This window comes from Barbatula barbatula, assembly GCF_947034865.1.
Source record: "Barbatula barbatula genome assembly, chromosome: 21".
NCBI lineage: Eukaryota > Metazoa > Chordata > Actinopteri > Cypriniformes > Nemacheilidae > Barbatula > Barbatula barbatula.
Window position 1 is genome coordinate 4,130,116 of NC_136784.1, and position 22,933 is coordinate 4,153,048.

Consider the following 22,933-nt stretch of genomic DNA (forward strand, 5'->3'; position numbering starts at 1 on the left):
CCTTATAACCTTAAGCTTTACCCCCTTCACAGTTCAATTGAATATTGTGTGCAGTCTGTAGTGTTCTGTAGTGTTTGTTTAAAGACTCAAGTTATGAATTCACAAGGGAGATAATGGAAAATAACGTGAGGTTACTGACCGAAACTATGTTTGATATGTACAATAATGTGTCTGCTCATATTTGATGCTATCTTGACTTGTATAAATAATGCTCTATTAATGGAATGTTCTGTTCCAGTTTTACAGTCACAAGTCTTAACATGATCTCCAAACCTTACAATTATAATTAAAGCCTCACAATTATAATTTCCTTTTCTGTTCTTGAAAAACAGAATCTCAGGACCAGTCGAGCAAGGGCACCAACACGATGGAAACTGAGAGCCAAGATAGTTCGGAAAGTATTCTGCCCAACGGCAGCACCCATCCACCCAAACGTGGTCGGGGCAGACCGCGGGGGTCGCTCAACAAGAAATACAAGCAATACATGGAGAAAGCAAGTCCCAGGTCACCCAAAAAAGTTGACTTCTTTGCCCCTGAGATAGTCCTAAAGTCGAAGAAGAAACGTGGTCGACCAAAGAAGATAAAAATCCGCGGTAGGCCAAGAAAGATCCCGCTCACGCCGGAGGAGGAATCCGAGATACTTCTAAGGCAGACCCTACACCGCAAACGAAAGTTGTCGAAACCCCTCGGAAGGCCACGTATTCATCCCGTTACAGTAACCCCCAAGATCAAAAGGGGAAGAGGAAGACCTCGCAAATACGAAGCCGTGGCACGGTCACCGTCGCAAAACGATACCGACAGCGGAGAAAAAGAGTACATGTCTAGTGTTGAAGTGAGCATCGACGGTACTAATGACACCCCCCGCAAGAGAGGTAGGCCATTAGGTTCCTTCAAGAAGAAAAGGGGTCGGCCTTTGAGTTCTGCCAAGGTTCCAACCAAAAAAGTCTCAGATGGCATCCCAAGAAAAAGAGGCCGGCCTCCAGGCTCGGGTTCCAAGGTAAAGAAAGTTATAGCGGTGAGTGGACCACCTCGAAAGAGGGGACGACCCCCAGGCTCCACGAATAAAGTTAAGATCGAGAGACGGGAAGCCGATGGGACTCCGCGAAAGAGAGGACGACCCAAAGGCTCCGGGAAAAAGATCACCGTTGTTAAAAAGGACGTGGGAGGCGCTCCGCGAAAGAGAGGTCGACCGCCAGGTTCTGGTAAAATAAAATTGTGCGTACCGGATGAAGTAGATTTAGATCTGTGCAACTTTGTTGGTACCAGTGCTCAGCATCGGAAGAGAGGCCGTCCAAGTAAAGTCAGACTGGCTGTAGTGCTCCAAAAACTCCCCTCATCGTTCACAGTCGGCGCTAAGAAGGAGGTTGACCCTCCCTCTCCCAAGCGAATCCGTGACTCTGATTCTCCGTCGCAAGTTCCAGATGAATCCACAGAAGAAGAGCCAACATCTGAGGAGAAGGATGCAGAGGTTTCAGACGATGAAGATAACACGGTCGATGGTCCGATAGTGAACAACATAAGCGAGCAAGAGATGGGAGAAGAAATGTATTCAAGAGTGGGGTCAGGTAAATTCAAGAAAAAGAAATAATAGGACCATTGAAATGAATTGGTATATTTTTTGACACGCGTGCTGTTGGTGTTGCTTGCCATGCCGGACTGTGTTGAGTACATTTCTCCTACTTTGTAATTCATTTTTGCTCCGAATCTCAGCGAGCACAATGATTGGCTTTCTTTTTCTTTTGCACGGTTAAAAAGTTTGTCTGCATATTAATTGAAAGCATGCTAAATTGGAGAGGTTTACAGCCAGTTGTTTGGGGAGCCAAAAAGATCATACTCAGATTTTAGTTTAATTTAAAAAGTTGAAATATCACAATTAATTTGTAACCGATGCCTTGTGCCAATGATTTTAAAGCACAAGTGTGTGCACAGAATCTGATAACTAAATTCAATGCTTAAATTGCACTGGCAAAGGGTTTTACTAAAGCTGTGAGAATCTCCAGCTTCTTGGAGGGATGGAGGGTCTCTTGGCTCTCTTAAAGGGTTCACCCAAAAATCAAAATTTAGTCATTATTTACACATCGTCGCCTTTTCATACTAACTATGGGTGTCTTTGTCTTTCGAAATCAATTTTTATACAGTATTTCATTTTTGGGTGAACTGAAGCGCATCTGTGTAGTGGTTTTTAAGTATTTCAAAAAATATTTTTCAGCGTAAATTGTGTTTTATAGTGAAACTTTTTTTATGCTTTGTGTCACGTTTGTCTGATAGTTTGCTCATATGTAGGTGTTGACCGAGTGCTTAGTTTATGGCGTCCATCTTGAATGTCATTTTGCTCCGATATTGTGATTGCTTCGATTGTATGTCATTGTTTCGTTTTTCAAAATGTGAAAATACTTCAGTTCTGCTTTGACAATAGGTTCATTGGTCATTTTAATTTCATGTCTGTTTCATTGTATACATTTTTTATCATGTTAACCTTCTTCATTTGTGTATAAAATATAGACATCTTGCTATAAACTGTAGATTTTAATTCAGTCATTCATACATTTAGTTTTTTAACCTATTTATCAATAGATGCTGATAACATGTTGTTTTAGGTGAGATCTTGCATTTAGAAATATTAATAAAACTCACTGTTCAACCGTGATGTGTTACTTGACATTGTGTATTTCTTTAACGAAAGTATTCTGAATGAACCTATTCGTCTGCTATGTTTAAAGAATTGTGTTGCTTTTCATACCAGGTCAGAACTTCACTTGATGTGAAAAATATTATGAATTTCAGGAGCAGCATCTGTTCCCCACTTCCAAATGAAAAGACAGAGATGGCAAGTAAGAGCATTATCACTTTATTAGAATCAGCACATGGTGGGCAAGCAGACATGCTTTAATGAACCACAGAAGTTAGCAGCATGGCTCAGAATGCTCAGGGAGCTGTTATTCGATTGCATTTCTGCAGCAAGTATTTACAAACGCATAGCTTGCATAAAACACTACGCTCCTGAAAGCATTCAGGAATCTAAAAGGAAAATTATATTCACTGCTCTTCATCAGGTTTGCGATTTTTGAATGAATGCTCTAAGCAGGGGATTCGATGCACAGATGGTCTTGCATTAAATTCCAATAAAGAGCAAATTCATTCGGTGCTGGACAATATGTCCATAATACCTCTACAATGCTTGAGAAACTTGTCATCTATCAAACTTACGATCACTATGACGATGGTGGTGGTTAAAGTGCCCATTTAATGCATATTTAACACAAACACATGCAGCGGTGCATCCCTGAACATTGTCCAGTGCTGACGGGGCATTTGCTCCCACATGAAATATTTACAAATAAATTTAGATAACTCTTTCCAGTCTGTATTCAGTCAATAAATAACCACATTTGTTTTACACAATCCTTCTAGTTCAATAGTTTTGTGTTGTGTATGCTGCTCTATAGCATCTGCGAACACAGGTCAGTATTTCTAATATCAGGACATAAATCCACAAAGTATGGCTTACATTAACACATCACAAAAATACCAGGAGCCGCCTTAGTTAGATGCTATCCTCATTTTGCACCGTGTATTTTTTTTGAGATGCCGCTGATCTTTTAGTTGACGTAAAGAATTAACGTGGCAATGATCGAATAGTCCTCTTAGCCTCTTAGTACAAACTTAACCTTTGACTTCACTGCGTGTGTTGTCACTGTAAGACATTATTTATTACACATGGTCACTGGTTTATACTCCTACGTAAATCATTCAGGTTAAGGTCCATCAGGAAAAAAAATTAAAGTTGCTTTTAAAAACCTAAATGGGTAAACTAATTTTTGCACGCAACCAATGAAGGAAAATATCTGTTAACTTCAAATGAGCATTTCTTGTATTTTTACTTTTGTCACTCCATAAATTGCAACCATATCAGACCACTGCGGTCATCTCTGGGCAAAATGGTAAGTTTGAGCATAAACGCGTAACCTTAACAAACTTAAATCAGTCTTAATTGACTTTTTCCTCTATTTAGTTATGCATTGGTTTATTTGGACCAGCGCTACAAATCTACATCATCTATTTTGGCCTAACAAGGACCATGTCTTCAAATCCAAAACCACAGACATTCCAAACCAAAAGAGTTTTTGAATGAGCTCGGGCACTGATGCAAAGCAGTAAAGAGTTGCAAAGGAAAGCGGTGATGGACAAAAGGAGGGAGAGGCACTGCGTCAACGACGGCACACACACACGGTGGATTGAATAAAAGGCATTGGTGGGGAGAGACGGGGGCAGAATTGAGTTCACACAAAGCTCAGTCTCCTGTCCATGTGTGTCCCAGGAGACTCTCAGTAGTAGAAGTACACTGTTGACAAAGAGAAAGAAGCTCTTCAAATTAGTTACCATTCTTTCTACCATGAAAGAAAATGTTTACATTTTTTTAATAATAAATATAAAAAATATAGCATATTAGTATGTATCACTCAAGTGATAAGAGTGTGTACTCACTGAAAAGGACACCTATCATGATGACTCCAATAATGCCCATGATGATCATCATCTATAGAGAAAAACAAAATCCATCACATGGAGGAAAATATAGTGATAATCCTTCAAACATGCTTGAGTAATTATATTCACATTTCAATACAATAATAAATATATATTAAATACAATTAATTAGAAAAACTATTCATTTCCATTTTACTTGAGTCCTGAATACACTGTTAAATGAATATATATGAAGAGTTTATTTGCAAGAGTACACATTTGTTTATATGTATCTTAATTTAAACTTTAATACATTTCGTTGCACTGTACTTGTATGTGTGTAATGACAATAAATTGAATCCAAATCCAATTTTAATTTAACTTGGTTTTATGATACTTTTGGTTTCTATGTATCATTAAGAAAAAATACAACTTACAAAAAGTAAGATTTTAAGGTTTTATGGTTTTTTTTGCACATTTGTAATCTATATCAAAGGATGTGTGTTGCTTTTAAAAAGCATCTGATGCATAATATGCATTTTTCCCTACAAAAAAACATTTATTTCGTACCATCAAACAAAAAAACTTCAATAAAAGAGAGTGTGATTTATTGATATGGTATAGTGACAAGACAGGATGAGTAAAATAAAATAAAACATTTAAATAAAGGAAGTGGGTCCTTATAAACATATATGGAATACGACCGTGAAAATAAAAAGGGAATGATACTAGAGGGTTACATCACAAGCACCATCTGGGTTTTAATCCAGCAATGCCGTAATCCAGATTGAGACTATGAGCCACCTCCCCCCGTCCCAATGCAGGGATTCGATTGGACGGGCATCTGTTCGGCCATCTGGGGCGGGCGGTGGGGGTTGGAAGGGAGTAATAAATTCATGCTCTCCGGAAGGGAGAAGAAAGTGGGGGAGTTTGTAAATTTACTGGGATGGATTGACATAAAACTGGACGGAGAGATAAAATTGTAATACGTAAAGTGAGGTTGACAGAGGGCCAGAGGAAACGCTAATGACTTGTACAGGATGTCCACGACAGGTCGCAAGATTGTTTCGCTATAAATTAAACATCTAAATGTATAATCTAAAAATACTTAATTTATTCAGGTTATCTGAAAGAATATACACCTGATGCCCCGTGAAGCTGAATATCGATGGAAATGACAACTAGCATCTGAAAATTACAATAAGATCGGACGGTTGCCAAAAAATGAATGGCCGTGTAAGTGTGTTCTGCTGTAATGTACATCAGGGGTGTAGCTGAATCCGCTCTGCTACCGCAGTACATAGGAATGCGTCAGAACTGCAACTTGCCTAATATATCTCAAATGCTAGCCAGCGCTGATTTATGCTGCATTCGGGTTATATCCAAATGAGAATGTTCCTGCATTAGCGTTGACTCAGCTTTACTACACAAACCATCTTTCGTCACAAACCATTTCATGCTGGAAATGAAGAATAACCAAAGGAAGCATCATGACAGCCACTAGAGTTAACACTAAGAATGTATTATAAAAGCGTAATAGCATAAATTAAAGGTAACATATGTTTAATCATGTTTAAACATTTTGGAAAACCATAAGTAGAATACTCAATTCTGATTGGCCGATTGCTCCATCCACCACTCTCCCTTTCCTCAATAAGCATTGTTCTACTTCAATATTAAACAAAATAATCCAATATTTCATCAAGATGTTACGGTCCCAGAGAAGCCAAATGTCTGTGGACGAACTTGACAACGCATGATATTTCTCAGCACGCACCTTAGCATTCTTCCACCAGTACTTGTTTTTCAGTTTAGCGGCGCTGCTCTCGAACTGCGATGCTCCGGCCTGCAGCGCATCCGCCCGGTCGTCCAGTTCTGATAGCTTCTGATCTCTTTCCAGGACCTTGTCCACATTCACACGCATGATGTCCACCACCTGAGCACATTTACAAAACATAAAGCATGAGGACACGGACTCAGCAATGAATCAGAATGACATCACTGCAATGCAATACTAAATGTAAAAGTCACTTCGTCTCCATAGACATCGACAGTTATAGTAAAACCGACTGCATATCAGATCAAAGAAAATATATTATCGGTTATCGTATTACACTCTTGTTGGTACCTTAACATTTCATTGTTTTTATGAAGACCATAAGTCAGGAGGCAGATTTTAAGTTAGTCATCATGTATAATTTACACGATCTTCGTTATTGTTGTTGACAAACTCACTAGTTTTGTTTATTAGAACTAACTTTGATGTATGCGCATTTTATTAAGATTTACTTTTTGTTATATCCGTTGTTAACACTGTAGGCTTTTACCTCATCTACTTGGGCCTGTGTCTGTTGGAGACGACGGTTGCTGGTGAGGTTGGGTGGTTGGCCAGGGGCACCTCCCTCACCCTCTTGGCCTCCAGGGGCCGCATTGGCATCCGAGGCAGACCTGGGGGAAGATGGGACAAGCCATGATGCTAGACGACCCGAGTGTGGCTTCGGTGCATCTCATCTCAGACACTTGACGAAATTGTTCACGCATTTACGTCGAAGCTCACTAAAACCTTATTCAAGTAAATGTTGAATATGACAAAATACAACAAAAAAGACGGCCAGCAGAGCCGCTGGGATTTAGATGAATATGATGCTGTGTGCAATTGCACATAAATTCCCATAGATGGCGCAGAGGAACACTCAAATCGACGCAATTTTCTGTTGTATCAGCTGTAAACCTGTGAGAGATGCTGCGGTGCTATTAACGGGCTGCATTGAAAACAAATGCCAGAGAAAGGATGTATGAAGTTATTTTAAAAACTCTCGATAAATACAGAAATCTGACATTAATACAATTTGATTTTAAAACAGATATAAATAGTTAAACAGAAACGCAGGCTACTCACATTTTGTTGGCAGGTGCTTAATAAAATGGACCGTCGTCACCAAGGATGCAGAGAGAGAGAGAGAGAGAGAGAGAGAGAGAGAGAGAGAGAGAGAGAGAGAGAGAGAGAGAGAGAGAGAGAGAGAGAGAGAGAGAGAGAGAGAGAGAGAGAGATTAGTAGTCAAAATCCAAACTTCCAATATTGCACAAAACCCTGAGCACAAAAGCAAACAATCGTTTCCTTTCATAAAAACGACATTTTTACATAACATCTAATATTCCCACGACGACGGAAGCGTGAAGCGATCATGTAACGCGTCATCACAAAAAGTGCTGCATTACCGAAAGAGCTTCAAGCGACGAAAGCCTCGTAAGACAAATCCAGTCCGCTGGCTGTCGTGTAAAGCCCTTCCTTCCGTTTGTCACGCTGAATGCGATTAGATGTCCTGCCGCGAACACGGGTTTAAAAACGTGCGCAGTGAATCCGACGACCGGCTCAAAACGACAGCATTCAACTTTTGTTTATGCGGCTGGAAAACGCAGCAAATAGGGAGACATGCGCATGACTACGCGACTCTTCAGAACGGACAGATTATAGCGATCACGACCAAAAAACACCCTCTCTTGTCCGCATGAAAGTCAGCGTATGCCCGAGTGAAGAGGGGAGGGTATGAGAGCGAGAGATCACGAGCAGTCTGGGTGAACGTCTCTCTCTCTCTCTCTCTCTCTCTCTCTCTCTCTCTCTCTCTCTCTCTCTCTCTCTCTCTCTCTCTCTCTCTCTCTCTGTCTCTCTGTCTCTCTGTCTCTCTCTGTCTCTATCTCTCTCTCTCTCTCACACACCCCTCCCGCCCCTCGCGGTAACGTTAGCGGGACAGCACTGCGGTGGTTGAGCACAATGTAGTTACACTTCCAACCCCCTCACAGATCTGGGGTAATAGCGAAGGAAAGGTTGGAGAGGCACCGTACAATGGGTGTATGCTTTGCATCATCATCATCATCATCATCATCATCATCATTTAAATCCGAACATTATATGCGCATATGATATAATCGTATATAAACTTTCAAGCAATTCCCAACACATCTGTGTACAGGTATAGGATCCGTTATGTTAGATTGAAAAGGCTAGACGTTGGGAGACATATTGGTGTCGTTTTGGCTGCATTTGCACAGACATAAGCAAAGAGAGGCAGCGCAGCCAATAAGAAACATCAGCAAAGTGCTACAGACAGTTCGGTCGCTGTGGTAACAGCATCACTGTGATGACTGCTGAGCTCACAGCACCAATCGATGGGAGAAATATTGGGCCCTGAGCCCAAAGAGCTGAGCACTAATGGCTGAACTGAGCCGGCAGACAATCAACAAATGTAATGAGTTGGAAAGAGATTCTAGGACGAGCAAGGAAATGCTGATTTTGGAGACGACGATCGGTTACTTTGGGATTTTGGTCCTTTGGACAAATTGTGTCTTGTGTGAAGGTAGGGTACACACAAAAATGGTTGGTTCAAATATGCACATGTGCCTCTGAAGGTTATAGGCTACCAATGGTCAGTTACTGTGTATGTAGCTATGTACATGTATGCTGAATATTGACATGTTTTTCTGGTGTGTGGGATTCTTTAAGGTTCAATTTATTTTAGGTATTGATGATCACCAACTGTTTTCAGCTTGCTTGCAGGCTACTAGTCCCTCACATTCAGTTATGTTCATGAGGTCATACTAATTATTTTATATATAAAAGTCACGCAGCAAGTAATGCACTCCACGGAAAGATCAATACACGAGAATGTCTTGATGAAAATACTTTATTTTTCAGTTTGTCTTTCTCAGCATTTATCAGCAGCACATCATTTTTCATGAACTTCATTCTTATAAAGTTTAGTCTTTTATAAGGATGAAACCCAACAATAGTTTGGCAAGGAATATAGACAACAACATTCCTCAATCCATCCACACCATTTAGAAGTACATTGCAAACGCTGTCAATGCGGTCATGTTCAAAACCAATATTTATAACATTTTGTTTAAAGGGACGGTTTACCCAAAAATCCAAATTCTGTCATCATTTACTCACCCTCAATTTATCGAGAACTATTTGCTTTCCTAAATTCTTCAAAATATAAAATTGTATGTTTAACAGAACAAAGAAATAAGCAATATTTGAATATAGCGAATTATGTCCCAGAATTGAAAATGAATAACATTCTTCCAAATATCTTCCTTTGTGTTTAACAGTACAAAGAAATTGATACTGGCCTGTAACAACTTGAGAATAAGTAAATAATGACACAATGTAGATTTTTGGGTGAACCATCCCTTTAAGTATTTGTATTGAAATTCTCACATTCTCACATACTGTCGAGCACTCCGACTCAAATAAATATACTTTTTTCATCTTTAATCAGCTGTTAACCTAATACATTTAACACCAGACATTACAAACTGAAACTATACATGGTATAAGCCCATGAGTTTAGTTTGCAACCAAATGAAGTGTCGCTCGCACACTGCGGTTCACTTGCATTAATGTTAATATAATGAAGTACATTGTTGTATGAATTGACATGGCAATTTACTAGTTTACTTAAGATGGATGAAATTATTACAGAAGCACTATTAGTTAAGTGAGTTATGAGAATATATCAACATGTATTATCTGTTGTTGTTTATGAGATCTAAGAGTTTTAAGCAGACGGACATTGAACTTTGAATATTATTCAATCATTGATTATGTTCCAGAGCAGATGTGATTTTTTAAACACTTCAGAAAAGTATTCAAGTATCAATACAGATTACAGAAGACTTTTAAAGCCTGACACTCACAACATCTACATTTTTGAAACCTCTGAGGCACCTGCACCTTGTGTTTTTCCTTTACAACGTGTTTATCCAGTTATTTTAAATAACGCTGAAAAACAGGGTTGTATGTTTGCTAAACGAATTGAATAAGCAAACTCAGGAAAAAAAATGTTTACACATTTTTTTAATTGATTTTTGTTATTTTTTATTGAAAACCCTTCTCTCTTTATTTAACATATCTCTTGATTTTTTATCTGTATTTTGCAAAACACAGACGAACACTCTTGCAAGTAAATGTGCTATAAAGGGTCCATTACAGTCATTCCAAAGAACCTTGGCTCCCCAAAGCACCTTTCAGTCACCGGTTCTTAACTATTCTTGTCTGTACAACAGAGAATCCTTTATTATCGCTAAAAGTAATTATGTAGATGTTAAGGTTGTATATGGACCCCTATAGCCCAACAAAAAGAACATTTATTTTTAAGAATGTAGAGTGAATGTATTGCTCTTAGCAGAACTTCTCATGTACAATCATCACACATCCATAAATTCATAATGGCCCACTGCACATTGACCTTTTGGCGTAACTAGCCAGTGTTTTTCGCTGTACAACACTGACTTCACTTGCCGTTTTGGCTGCGTTTCAAACCAAATGCACATTTACAATCACCATTCTTAACTGTTCATGCATCCCTGGCCATCTCAAAGTCAATCTAATGAAATTCGCTTTAGCAAAAGCATTTGACTAACTGAATAGCAATGAACAGAGATTGACAACTAAAAAACGAGTTAACCGAAAACCAATGCAGTCAGTTTATACACAACACATTTCACAGAGATTCAACGAACAGAAAAATTAGACCACCTGCAAGGCTCACTCTTCATGTTCATACCACGCTCAAGTGTTAATTGGTTCAGATGCTGCGCCAAAATTTATTCTGTTCACAGATGCAATTTGACTATGAATATAAATATCATAAAATATCAATTATCATGGTTGGCATTATTGTTAACTGATGCATAAACTGCATAAGTGCTTATTCATTTACTAATAACTTACTCTTGCTTTTAAGTATCCAAGGTTAGAAACAAGAGCAGTTAAAAACAAGTGTTGATAAAATTATCTAGAAATTACTTAGAAATGTGAAAAGCCTTCAATTCTTTAAATTGTAATTCTACATAATGTATTGCACATATTTTTTGAAGTATATTTGTGGTGTATTCCAATAGAGGGCGCTATTGAAACCAAACAAGATGACTTGCCTTTCAGGTAACATTACTGTTGAGGTTTTCTGCAGTCATGTGACTCTGGTGGTCTATTTTGGTACTAGAAAGACAAAAAGAGGCTCTTAAGACTTTTTCCATGTTTGGTCCTGGACGACAGCAGAATTTGACTGCAGGTCATAATATGGTTCAGCGCTGTCAGGATTCGCAGCAGATGTATTTTTTCTGTCCTTCTCTGAATTCTCTCCATCCTCCATGGCAGCTGGAACGTGGACAGGGGATTTTCTGTGAAGGAATGGAGATGTAATGAGTGACAATGGATGTGCATTGCACTAAGAAGGGCACAAAGTGTATGTGTGTGTACCGGTCTCCACTTTGAGTGATTAATCGTCTGCATGTTTCCATCTGCACATCCAGGCCTCTTTTCATGCTACACATCTCCATATACTCGTGCAAATGCCTGTTCATATCCGACTTCGCCGTTGCCAGCTCCAACTATGGAACAAATATGAACAAAAATCTTAAAACTATAGTTCAGCCAAAATGAAAACTCAGTTTACTCACCCTCAGTGAGTTAAAATAACCAACCAGAATGAATCTTGTAATATTGTGCCACAATGGTTAAAGCGTGGCATACAGGTTTTTATTTGAATAAAATACCAAAAGAATTTTTTCCACATAATTTGTACAATTCAACTCAAGACAACTATAATATTTCCAAATGTTCTAAATTTCTGGATCGTTACAACAAAACATTACTCATTTGATAGCAGAGCCATTACTTACTTTAAAAGAGAGAATGCCCTTTCTTCCTTTAAAAGCTCATGCAGTATATCATAAGAAACCTCTTTGTTTTTGACCGTGCTTTGCTTAAATGGCGCAATGTCCTTGATAGAGTTACAAAAAATGTGCACACACACACAGAGACCTTTACCTCTATTTGGTCAATGGTTTCTTGATATTCCTTCTCGCGGGACTTGAAAAGGCACTCTGTGTCCATTATCACTTTCTCTATGGATTCCTCTTGCTGTGTGAATGTACATTAACAAACAAGAAAAAAATGTTGAGGGTCATTTATAAATCGAAAGATTTACTTTAAAACACTGTGAGCAAAACCTTGCGCAAATAACACAAAAAATTAAGTAAATCCTACAAGTCAGGGTTATTTCCACAGTCATTGATTTTTACAGATGAAGTGATGGGGCAGCAAAACCTCAGTGTTTTCATATTACACTTTGATGAATACATTTAAAAAGATGTTTATAACTTTATGTTCATATGTTTCATATTCAGCTTTAAATGCGATACTTTATTCTGATCGATTTGTCGACAAATTCACAGATTCTTGAGAGACAAGTGAGCTTTTCAGTTTCTTCCAATTTAAATTGAGAAAATTCCAGATTATGAAATTAAGCGGCATCTAGCGGTGATGAGCTCCACCCCTCTCTTTCGAAGCACTATGGTGGCTAACACAAGACTTTCAAGATTTTGTCACGTTTTCGCTTCTTGCCGAAAGAGATAACGTATTTACGAAACGTTTAGGGCTACTGTAGAAACAACACAGTGAATTCCATGTAAGGCGAACCACGTTGTATTTTGATAGCTCATTCTAAGGTAATAAAAACATAACGCTTTATTATGTAAGGTCTTTATACACCTCTGAAGACATAGATATGTATATTATATTCTGTCAATAGATCCTCCAGCACCTTTAAAGGGGGATGTACCTCTCCTTGGGTCTCAACACTAAAGGTGTATCCCGGAAAATCTTCCCAGAGTAACAGAGTTTCCTCAGTCTCCTCCCATGCAAGACTGTCACAGTCATCTTCAAACTCAGACTCGCGTCTATGACAAACAGTAAACAAATATGAAACACACTATACACACTATAGTTAGTTGATTTGAACATTATCTTAGATATTAAGAATTTATTTCTTATATTTAGGTAATAATAATAAACAATTATGTCGTCAGTTTGATATCTTCTTTTGGCTGTAGTTTTACTTAATAATCCTAGTTTTGCTACTCACAACTGGTTGAGCATCCTTTGCATTTCCTCATTGATCTGATTGGTGGATGAGCAACACAGCTCCGCCTCCTTATTCACGCTCTCCTCACTTTCCGAGATGCTCACTGTATCATCGCTCTCATTCCCTCTGATTGTCTGTGCAGCTGGTTTCCGAGGACGGAGAGTCAAGGTTGTGGGAGGTGTGGCCACTTGCTGTTACACAATGCAAACATAAAACCTTTAGAAATGGTCCAAACCAAGTGGCACTGAAGAACACAAACCACAAAGGAGCCTTTGATGAATATGTGAGGTCAGCTTAAATTTAGAAAAAGCAAAACTGCTCAAGCAGCAAACTGTAGCGCCAGGTCAGCTGTCTCTGAAACGTCTTTGAAATCTCTTTACGAGTGACGTCGAAAGACAAACCTGGAAGATTTGAATCATATCTTCACAGTTCCGCTGCTGGGCCACGTCACACAGGCGGGCTGTGATGTCGATCCTGCGACAGATATCCATGTCCACTTTCATGGCCTTCTCTTGGATCTTACTGTCCAGATCTGAGTGATTCTAGATGGAGAAAAGACATGATACAGAAAATAATGGAGCTACACTGTAAACATTTATTTGTTGTTTTAACCTAAAAAATTAACCTGGCTGCCTTAAAATGTTTTGTTCGTTCGACTTATATTATATTAAATATTAAGTGACGTAACAATTTTGCTTCAAATTCATGTAATAACATGAGTAATATTTTTACGTCGAATTAACTCAAAATTCTAAGGCAGCCGGGTAGCTTCATTTTTTAAGTTGAAACAACAAATCAGAATAAATACAACAGAATAAAAGACATGTGTGGCTGTTGTGTGGCATCAAGATTTTTGAGGTCAAATGATGACTGACATGAACTCACATTGCTCATGAGACCTTTGAATAGAACAAGATCTGCTTTAAGCTGCTTAACCCTCAGAGCAAGCTCATCCTGACACAGCTCGCTCTCCTGGAGGTCCTGCAAAACAAACGCAAATGTGTCACAAGATGGAACATGTGTAGACTGAGGTAAGTGTTATGTGGTGATATGATTGTTGTTCTTAAGGTTTTACCTCCTCAAGATCATCAACTTTTTCCTGTAGATCCACCCTCATTGTGTATTCGTCTTCCCACCTATTATAAAGATTAAAGTTAGAAAACATTGTGCTCAGAATCAGCAGGTCTGGATTGTGTGACATGATGACATCAACAAGGACCTACTTAACTTAAAGAGACGGCCTACCCAAAAATGAAAATCCATTTGTTTCGTGGTGCGGTTATTTTTGCTTTAAACATACAATTTAACAGAGTCAGGCCTTTTGGAACACTACAGTATCACCAGCTAAGAGTGAGTGAATCACAGCTATAAATAACATCTCTCATGTAATATGACTATACAGTTCGGGTTGATAGTACTCAACTCTTGTAGTACATCATCTTTTTTGTGCACAAAAGCCATTATGTAACGTGTCGCCACACTGTTCACATAAAAACCTCTTCCCTTTTAATCTATGACTGCAGTATCACTGCAGGTGGTGTAGTTAAAGGGATACTTTTTTCATAGTCAATGGGTGTTGAGATCTGTTTTGGTTATAAGTATTATTCCCAATATCTTTCGCTGTGTTCCACAGAATAAAGAAATGTATACACATTTTGAAATCGATGGTGAGTAAATGATGATAAAATGTAACACTCAGAACACAATAACATTCACACAACCTTCCTAACGCATCAAAGAATCCACAGACCTGACCATTACTGTAATACGTAAATGTGAAACAGAGAGCAAACAGAACATATGAAAGACCCTTGAGGGATTGTGTGTAATACACCTGACTGCTGACATAAAAGAAGGTTGGGCTTATGTTCAGTGCCCCGGGTAACAGGGTGGTCTGGGGAGGCAGGACGGGACGATATGAGATAGAAAATATGACCTATTCTCTAGTGGCATGCTGGAAGAAGCACCGCTCTGCACAGTACTGCATTGCAGATGCTGGGGCGCAGAGGGGAGGTGGCTGAAGTTGGAACGAGACAGAGAGAGACAGAGAGCAAGAATGAGTGAATGAGTTGTGGTGAGGGATGGGTTATACAAGGTATTAACTTTAAAACATTAGTGTTTTATTTATTAGTCTTGCTGTTTTGAAACCATGTTGAAATTATTATTTAATAGTAAACTCTTTTTTGTTATTCCTTTTAGATGTCATTTAACACCAATTTAAAATCTATAGATATTATTTCACATAATATAATTAGCCTAACATAATATATAACATAATAGGTTGAAATTAAGAAAGAAGTAACATTGTTTATTTAAACCTAACATAAAAAAATGACAAAATATTAGGGCTGTAATAACGTTAAAATAATTACAAATAATTGTATTTTACTTTATTTAAAAGCTTTAATAAATCCAGTTACTTGTAAATAATATTCTGTATAATTATTTTAAATAAACCTTTAAACTGGATTTAAGACCAATATTTGACAATAACTGACAATCCTACAGCATTTCCTCTAAAAATCTAAGCATCTTATAGTACTACATTTATATTTCTAAATAAATTAGATTCTTGCCATTCTTGTCATAAAATGTACACTACATTATTACTAAACTGAAGCACAGGCCAGACAGCACCTGTTCTTGATCTGCTTAATCTCACACAAAAAACAATATGAACCTTATACGTGTAAGATGCTTTATTAATAAAAACATCTGCTAAAAAACTGCATAAGTAATTAAAACTAGCTCTCCACTTTACTCTATTTAATCATAAAATTGTTTCATTATAAGACTATTGCTCCATGAACTCTTAGTAAATCGCTTGGATAAGAGCGTCTGCTAAATGTCTACATGTAAATGACTAAAATAGCAATTTGATATTTTAACAATCCCTTTTTAAACCGACATAGATTGAAGACATAGACGTAACAACGTGCGTAAAAGTTACAGTTTGAAGACGCTTTTACAATTACTTCCCAGACTTTGAGGTCACACACATACTTGCCTTCGTTTATATTCGTCTCTCTCCCTCTTAACTTTAGCGAGCACATTGTACAGGGCCCGAATCTCTGGGGTGATGGTGTCGACTTGAACACCCACTCCGTCCGGAGGCACCCATGATGACATACCCGGACACGTCAGCCGCGACTCACGCCCGGTACCGAACCTCTGAAAGTTATTATAAGACCAGATTGACCCGGGATGAAATCTGGGTGGAGGGTTGTGTGTACAGCTTGTCCCAGTGTTGACATATTTCCCATAAATATTGCTGATGTTTTTCTGTACTGGATCAATGGGCGATGAAGGACTGGTGGGGAAATTCGGGGTGAGATTAAAATTGGAGTCCGAATAACTGGAGGGGTTGAAGTTTTCGAATGTCGTTTTGTTATTGGACTCCGAAGGCAGGATGGTGTTACTGAAAATAGGTGACAGCAAACCTCCAGTCATATTTGCGTTCTGAATAGGGATTACGTCTGGTTTCATAGGAACGAATCCAACTAAACTTGACGTTTGAACCCCGACATCTCGAGTTAAAGGCTTGTTTGGCGCACACTCGTCCCTGTCGTCCAGAGCCATCTGCAATTGCTTTTCCAACACTTTATTGCGGCGTTCCAGTTCGTGCACTTTGGCTAAAAAGCAGCGAAAACGCAAGTTCAGAGTCTTGAGGACGCTTATATTAGACCCCAGGTCGTTGCGCAGGGCCGTGGCGGCAGGAGGAGGTGGAGACACCCGGTAAAGATAATTTCCCAGGTTAACATACGGTGTCCCCGAAGGAGGTAAAGCACCCGGGTCCAACCCAAACACCCCGTCTTGCCCGATACCACCCGTGTGTTCACCCAAGAAGAGGCCCGGGTCAGTTGCGCCATACGCACCATCTGTCCAATGGCCCGGAGACGCGGAGTCCGATAAGCCCGTCACCTGGTTCTGCTGGACCGAATACACGTTCTCCCCCAACACGGGATTCATTCTGGAGTAAGAAAATCTGAAATGCTCAAAATCCGGCATGAACACTGATTTAACCGAGTGCCTTTAAAGCCGTTGCTTATTCTGAAGTTGGTCAACCGAACACGGAAAAACAAATGAATGAAGCCGATCGCCTACCGATCAAATGAACCTCACAGGAGTCCTCCTCTGTAAATGACTATGACCGTGTGTATTTCGATATGAAGGATGCGTCACGGGCATTTGTACGCCATTTGTTATCACATTACATTACTAGATGAGGCTTATTTTCTAAAAGAGGATTAATCGCTTCTTGGGAAGTAGCGGAACAGCTGAGCTCCGTAGCAGAAATAAACACGATAGAGCAACTGCGTCGCTCTTATACCGACGCGTGTGTAAAACAAGCGCATCACATGCGCGCTTCGTGTCAATTTGGTTTGTAGGTTGTCGGTTTCATCGACACGGGTTTTATACATAATGTCGGTTGGGATACTTAACAAGGGGAATGTTCATTTTAAGTCCAGAGCTGTGATGCATTTCAGAGGTTTACGGTAGTTCAGGTGTCACTGGCTGCGCATGGAAGGGAGCTGAGAGCGCGGGTTATCTAAACGTTAAGTTCATTCAGATAAAGTGAAGCAAGACTACGTGGTTGTACTGTCTTCAGCGTTTGCTGGATTGTAATACATTTCCTCAAACGGTATTATATTAAACAGGGGCGTAGCACAGAATTTCGGGCCCCGTGCAAAGGCAATGTGTGGGGCCCCTCAAAATATATCAATTCAAGTCCATTAGTATATATATTTATAATACAGCACTGAATATCATTTTGTAAATATCCAAATGTTTACCTCAATACGCAGATATAAACAAAAAGCGTGCGATGTTCCGTAGTCTGGTGTACATTGTTTTCAAGGGATTGTTTTTAAGTTAGCTGCCCTGTACCCGTTCAGTTTCAACTATGTTTTGTTTGTCTGCTGAATATAACTCTCACAGTCTCCTGCCTAATTTTTGTGAAGGCTGAGAAAAGCTAATTTGGCGTTTATTTGGATCCCCCAGATATGAATTCCGACAGAAAGTTAATATGCCTCAAATTTACACTGCTCCTCTTTTACTCCACAAGTCATCTCTGAGATTTTCAGCCTGCTGTTACTGGGTTTATCCATCATATCATGGGGGAACACATCCTGACAACTGAGAATATTGATGTCTGATAAGGTTTCAGATGGAGAGACAGGCAGGGTTCAAACAAATGGCCTGCCACAAGACAACAGTAGCCTACTAACAACACTTCTTCAGTTTTAAGCACATTTCTTTTATATAACCTTAAATGTATCCTTTACTGTAGGGGGAAGGCATCCTGATTGTAATTATCTCATGGAACCGAAACCGTATCTGACAGAGTCAAGTTCACCGCCACCGCACCACAAAAATGTCTTCTAAAGCTAAATGCTAGGTGTGTGAAAATATATATTTTAAATGTCTTACTTTGTTTTAAGTTTAGTTTGGTAAAATAGTCAAATTGAAACCCATAGTAACGATTTGATACCTTCAAATCTCATTGGTTTGAATAAAAAAAAGTCAGGAATGACAAAGTCATTCAACAGCAATGTGAAAGACTGAGAGCAGGACAAGACACATGAAAACAGTGATAAATATCAAGGTTATCACATAAAAAAAATATTTTTTAACTATTCCAAAAAATGACTGTGTTGTTTAAAAGTAAACATGAACTTGTTTTCTTTGCAGTATTTGAGGTCTGAAAAAATACAGAGCATCTTTTCTCTTATTTTCACCTGTTTCTCTACTTTTCATTTTCTGCAAATAAATGCAAATAGAAACAATATTTTTATTTGAAATTTGGAAGAAATATTGTTAGTAGTCCACAGCATGAAACAACACAGATTTTTACCTAAACACATAGGCCTACCTATAAATAGTAACTTCAGAAAAAACTAAAAATAATTTTGATAATGGTCTCTTAATATTTTCCACGGCTATAGCTACATCTGGAATGAGATGACAGTAAATAATGACAATGTCATTTTTAGTGAACTACTCTTGATGTGTTTAGCAGCATCACGATTATGAGTGTGTGTTTGTGTCCGAGTCAGACTGCAGCACAGTATAAAATGAACCTCTTACGCCTAGCGGTGTGTCTGAAAACTGCATTGCAGCACCCATATTTAACACAGTCACAGAAATACATTGCCTGCCACAGGCCATGGCACATAAGGCCAAAACAAATAAATGAAAACATCTTTCAAACTATTTCCTTGCACTAAAAAAACAACCATAAAATTGACTAAATTCAGGTTTCAAATGCCAATTTATTCAGAATGTAAGGCACCAGACCCAATAACAGACATTCATACAGTACTTTAGAATATCTGTAACCGTCAAATCACAAAGTAACATGACAAAGGCAAGGAACACGTGACACATCTTTCATCATGGATCAGACAACACCATTTTTTTAAGTATTTGATAACAAGCAAAGTGTAGCACCAGGTTTGGAAACAACTTTACACAACTGTCATTGTTTTATCAAAACAATCGACTGATACATTTTTCAATCTGATCTCACAAAATTCATCAAACTGCTTTTAAATCACACATTTTAGAACCAAGTGTTACCGCATTTCATACATATTTTTATCTCCAACATAAGCACCAAAGTCCAGTCTCAAAGAAAGTTTTGTTCATAGGATACAATAAAGAGCATTGCCATTTAATGACAGGGTTTGAATCCAACATATTGACCACATATGCAAATGTTAACGCTATTCAACAGTCTATCAGAGCAGTCTGAAACGCAACCAGTTAAAATCCAAGTGTGATAAGCACCAAAAAATGTCTGCATTGAACAGTTGACCAGGAAAAAACCTGAAGAGGTTTTCAAGTACACGGCTATTTAAATGTGTATAAAACAGAAGTAGTGATACTCGAAAGGTATTGTTTACAGCACGTCTTTGTGAATGAGTAAAATACCAGTTTTACATCAGCAATACCCATTGAAGCACCCATTTGCGGTTAATGCTGGTTTGAAAAATTAAAACCGTCTGTGTCAGTTCAGGTTAGGTACATTAACTCATGCCCTTAATAAATATTGAAACGACAAATCAAGTAAAAGATTGGTTTGGGGTAGTTCATCCTAACTCAGAAACCACCTAAGAGAGATACTGATAACATACATCACAACAGTAATGGAGAACTGTACATGAGCGTGAAGAGATTCTGATATCCCCTGACAGACTTGAAAATAATGCAACATTTAAACGAGTTGTAAAAAACTGCACATAAACAATGAAAACAGAATATAAAAATGTAGAACCAAAATAAAAAACAATACTCCATACAAAAGTAATCTTCATTACTGAACACATAAATTAAGCTACGGTTTTAACTACTCCTCCTTCATTTTCACCTGTCACCCCTTCTTTTTTCAAACCAGACTGAGGGATGTGAAGAAGGAACAAAGGAGGACAAGCACCAGAATAAAGGAATATTTCAGGGTTACATACGAGTAAACCAATCAGCAACATTTGTGGCATATTTATTTTATGGAAAAACATTTAGTCAGCCCTTATTTAAATAAAAATAGTTACAGTCAAGCACATATAATGTAAAATGAACAGGGCCACTTCATAAAAGATAAGCTAAAAACTATTTGTCTCTATTTCAATCTTCACTCCATTTAAGTGCTTCTCCAAAATCCTCATTTTTAAATAAACAAGGGACGAGTAGAAAAGATTTGTTGTGGAAATCATAATATGCCAAAAATGCTGTTTATTAAGCTTAACTTGTATCACACCTAACATATTAATTTAAGCAGAGTATAGATCTATATTAGTGTCTACAGAGAGCATTAAAACACAACCATTGCTTGCTTCTCCCTCTTAATCCCTCTTTAAGAAATCTTTTTTTGCATGTTCATTTTTTCTTTCGCTCTTGTGAACATCTTGGGCAGTACCTGTAGAAAACAAAGAAATATCTGAATAAAGATCACAGTGAAATATACACTTTATCAAAAACACGATCACATGGGTACTTACCATTTTCCTCTGGGTTTGGTGGTCAGTCCAACACAGGCAAAGTGGAACCACTCGATAGAACACTAAAGAGATAAACACAATTAAATGGTTTACATTTAAATTAGACAACGAACGCAGCTCACATTCCAGGCTGTAAAACAAGTACATACGTCTGTATTGTCACAGCCAATCATTTCACCATATGAGACCTGGTGACAGAGGCAATATGTGGGTTCGTTGGGGTCAACAGGCATGTCCAACACATCGGAGGGATGCACGTTCCCAAAGTTCACAGCCGGGGTGGAAAACTCAGCGCTAGAAGGTGAAAGAAACTAGTAAATAGGAATTCCTCTTTTTAACATCTTCCATTAGGATTTGTTTTGGGCACTTTAATCGATTGAGATGGGACAGAGGGGTCAAATTATTTTTGAGGAGAAAGAAGGGTAATAGGAAAGAATGCTAATCGGATTGTAAGGCTAACTGCTAACTGATGATCAATATTTGATCCAACATTTAAGTGACTAAGTGTTTATGTGTTTCTCACCCTTGTGAGAGTTTGACCTTCTTCTGCCCGCTCTTTGAGCTGCAGTCATCGTCAGAGCTCTTGACCTTTGACCTGGTCCGAGTGACCTCCTTCTTCTTGGGTACACGATGGTCACCTTTAAAAAACAAACAAACAATCAATGAACATCACTGGTGATTTGCAGAGGCCATCAGTCAGGTGTGCACAAATCGAAACGCCACCTGCTATAACAAACAATTCACAAGCATAACACTCACTCTTGTTGCTCTTACTGGAGGTTGAGTCGTAATCGGTGCTCTCTATCTGTTTCTCCTTCAAGTCAGCCTCAAAGCGAGCCAGGTCTGTATCCAACCTCCGTATATGCTTATCCACCTAAAATGCACAGAATAAATGACCCGTCCTTCAAGTTCAAAAGCAGGACATCAATTTTTGTGTATAAAGCAAAACACTATTTCACACAATTTTTGTGTATTAAGCAAAACACTATTTCACATTAGGATAATATACTAAACAAAATGAGGGCTTCAAAAATATCTATGCCTAGGTATGAGGATGCAAAAGATTGCTGAATAAATCGGAATGACCGGTTTGCAGATAATTCTTATAAATATGCTGGACAATGGAGCGTTGTTTTGGTGATCATGTCATGTTGACCATAATATGACTAATATTAAACGTCAATGAGACAAATTCGGACCAACCATCTCATAAGTCTGCATCGCAAGCTGGACCTTGTCATCTCCAAACTCTTTACACTTCCCATAAGACTGCTGGATCTGTCTTCTCTCTTTATTTAACATATCTCTTGATTTTTTATCTGTATTTTGCAAAACACAGACGAACACTCTTGCAAGTAAATGTGCTATAAAGGGTCCATTACAGTCATTCCAAAGAACCTTGGCTCCCCAAAGCACCTTTCAGTCACCGGTTCTTAACTATTCTTGTCTGTACAACAGAGAATCCTTTATTATCGCTAAAAGTAATTATGTAGATGTTAAGGTTGTATATGGACCCCTATAGCCCAACAAAAAGAACAT

General features: G+C 38.5%; 4 protein-coding genes across 10 annotated transcripts in view; 1 reads left to right on the forward strand and 3 right to left on the reverse strand.

Moving 5' to 3' along the window:
• The window catches only part of LOC306910761 (uncharacterized protein), a 31,866-nt gene extending 29,152 nt beyond the window's left edge, over positions 1–2,714 (forward strand). For 2 of the 4 annotated variants that reach the window (XM_079485573.1, XM_079485575.1), the window contains exon 5: positions 333–2,652. In XM_079485573.1, the coding sequence (XP_079341699.1) occupies positions 368–1,588 (1,221 nt within the window). In that variant the 5' untranslated portion in view covers positions 333–367 and the 3' untranslated portion in view covers positions 1,589–2,652. Of the gene's footprint in view, positions 1–332 lie in introns of all 4 variants that reach the window. The other 2 variants (XM_079485574.1, XM_079485572.1) reach the window with 2 other exon arrangements.
• Positions 2,715–2,827: 113 nt separating this feature from the next.
• On the reverse strand, positions 2,828–8,280 carry vamp1a (vesicle associated membrane protein 1a). Of its 3 annotated transcripts, XM_079485419.1 has the most exons (6): positions 7,687–7,794; positions 7,367–7,382; positions 6,795–6,915; positions 6,245–6,403; positions 4,486–4,537; positions 2,828–4,342 (listed from the first exon to the last, which is right to left on the reverse strand). In XM_079485419.1, coding segments are annotated over exons 2-6 (351 nt in total). In that variant the 5' UTR covers positions 7,369–7,382; positions 7,687–7,794; the 3' UTR covers positions 2,828–4,325. The 3 variants fall into 3 exon arrangements, with proteins under 3 accessions (XP_079341545.1, XP_079341544.1, XP_079341543.1); XM_079485418.1 differs by lacking the exon at positions 7,367–7,382 and having other exon boundaries at positions 7,670–8,280; XM_079485417.1 differs by lacking the exon at positions 7,367–7,382 and having other exon boundaries at positions 2,834–4,299; positions 4,482–4,537; positions 7,670–8,041.
• An 852-nt stretch (positions 8,281–9,132) lies between these two features.
• LOC306910740 (non-homologous end joining factor IFFO1-like) lies at positions 9,133–17,728 on the reverse strand. Of its 2 annotated transcripts, none has more exons than XM_079485531.1 (9): positions 16,405–17,728; positions 14,473–14,533; positions 14,283–14,378; positions 13,799–13,939; positions 13,398–13,588; positions 13,095–13,212; positions 12,302–12,394; positions 11,732–11,862; positions 9,133–11,652 (listed from the first exon to the last, which is right to left on the reverse strand). In XM_079485531.1, exons 1-9 carry the CDS (start codon positions 17,403–17,405, stop codon positions 11,493–11,495), a joined length of 1,992 nt encoding a protein of 663 aa, XP_079341657.1. In that variant the 5' UTR covers positions 17,406–17,728; the 3' UTR covers positions 9,133–11,492. The 2 variants fall into 2 exon arrangements, with proteins under 2 accessions (XP_079341657.1, XP_079341656.1); XM_079485530.1 differs by having other exon boundaries at positions 9,139–11,652; positions 13,077–13,212.
• A 1,919-nt stretch (positions 17,729–19,647) lies between these two features.
• LOC306910460 (inhibitor of growth protein 4-like) lies at positions 19,648–22,696 on the reverse strand (the record flags this gene model as incomplete). The annotated part of the gene is made up of 6 exons (XM_079485037.1): positions 19,648–21,312; positions 21,395–21,456; positions 21,544–21,688; positions 21,918–22,032; positions 22,154–22,268; positions 22,598–22,696. The coding sequence occupies 6 exons, from the start codon at positions 22,694–22,696 to the stop codon at positions 21,273–21,275; spliced, it is 576 nt and encodes a 191-aa protein (XP_079341163.1). The 3' UTR covers positions 19,648–21,272.
• Positions 22,697–22,933: the final 237 nt, after the last annotated feature.

What these genes read in the sequence shown, in the direction of transcription:
- vamp1a (XM_079485417.1), bottom strand. An exon ending in CACAGGCCCAAGTAGATGAG is followed by an intron (nt 6,404 to 6,794) that starts GTAAAAGCCTAC and finishes AAATGTGCTCAG; the next exon opens with GTGGTGGACATCATGCGTGT. An exon ending in ACTGGTGGAAGAATGCTAAG is followed by an intron (nt 4,538 to 6,244) that starts GTGCGTGCTGAG and finishes TTTTCTCTATAG; the next exon opens with ATGATGATCATCATGGGCAT.
- LOC306910740 (XM_079485530.1), bottom strand. Translation starts at nt 17,405, where the DNA reads ATGCCGGATTTTGAGCATTTCAGATTTTCTTACTCCAGAATGAATCCC. An exon ending in AGAGACGAATATAAACGAAG is followed by an intron (nt 14,534 to 16,404) that starts GCAAGTATGTGT and finishes TCTTTATAATAG; the next exon opens with GTGGGAAGACGAATACACAA. An exon ending in ATCACTCAAAGTGGAGACCG is followed by an intron (nt 11,653 to 11,731) that starts GTACACACACAT and finishes ATTCCTTCACAG; the next exon opens with AAAATCCCCTGTCCACGTTC.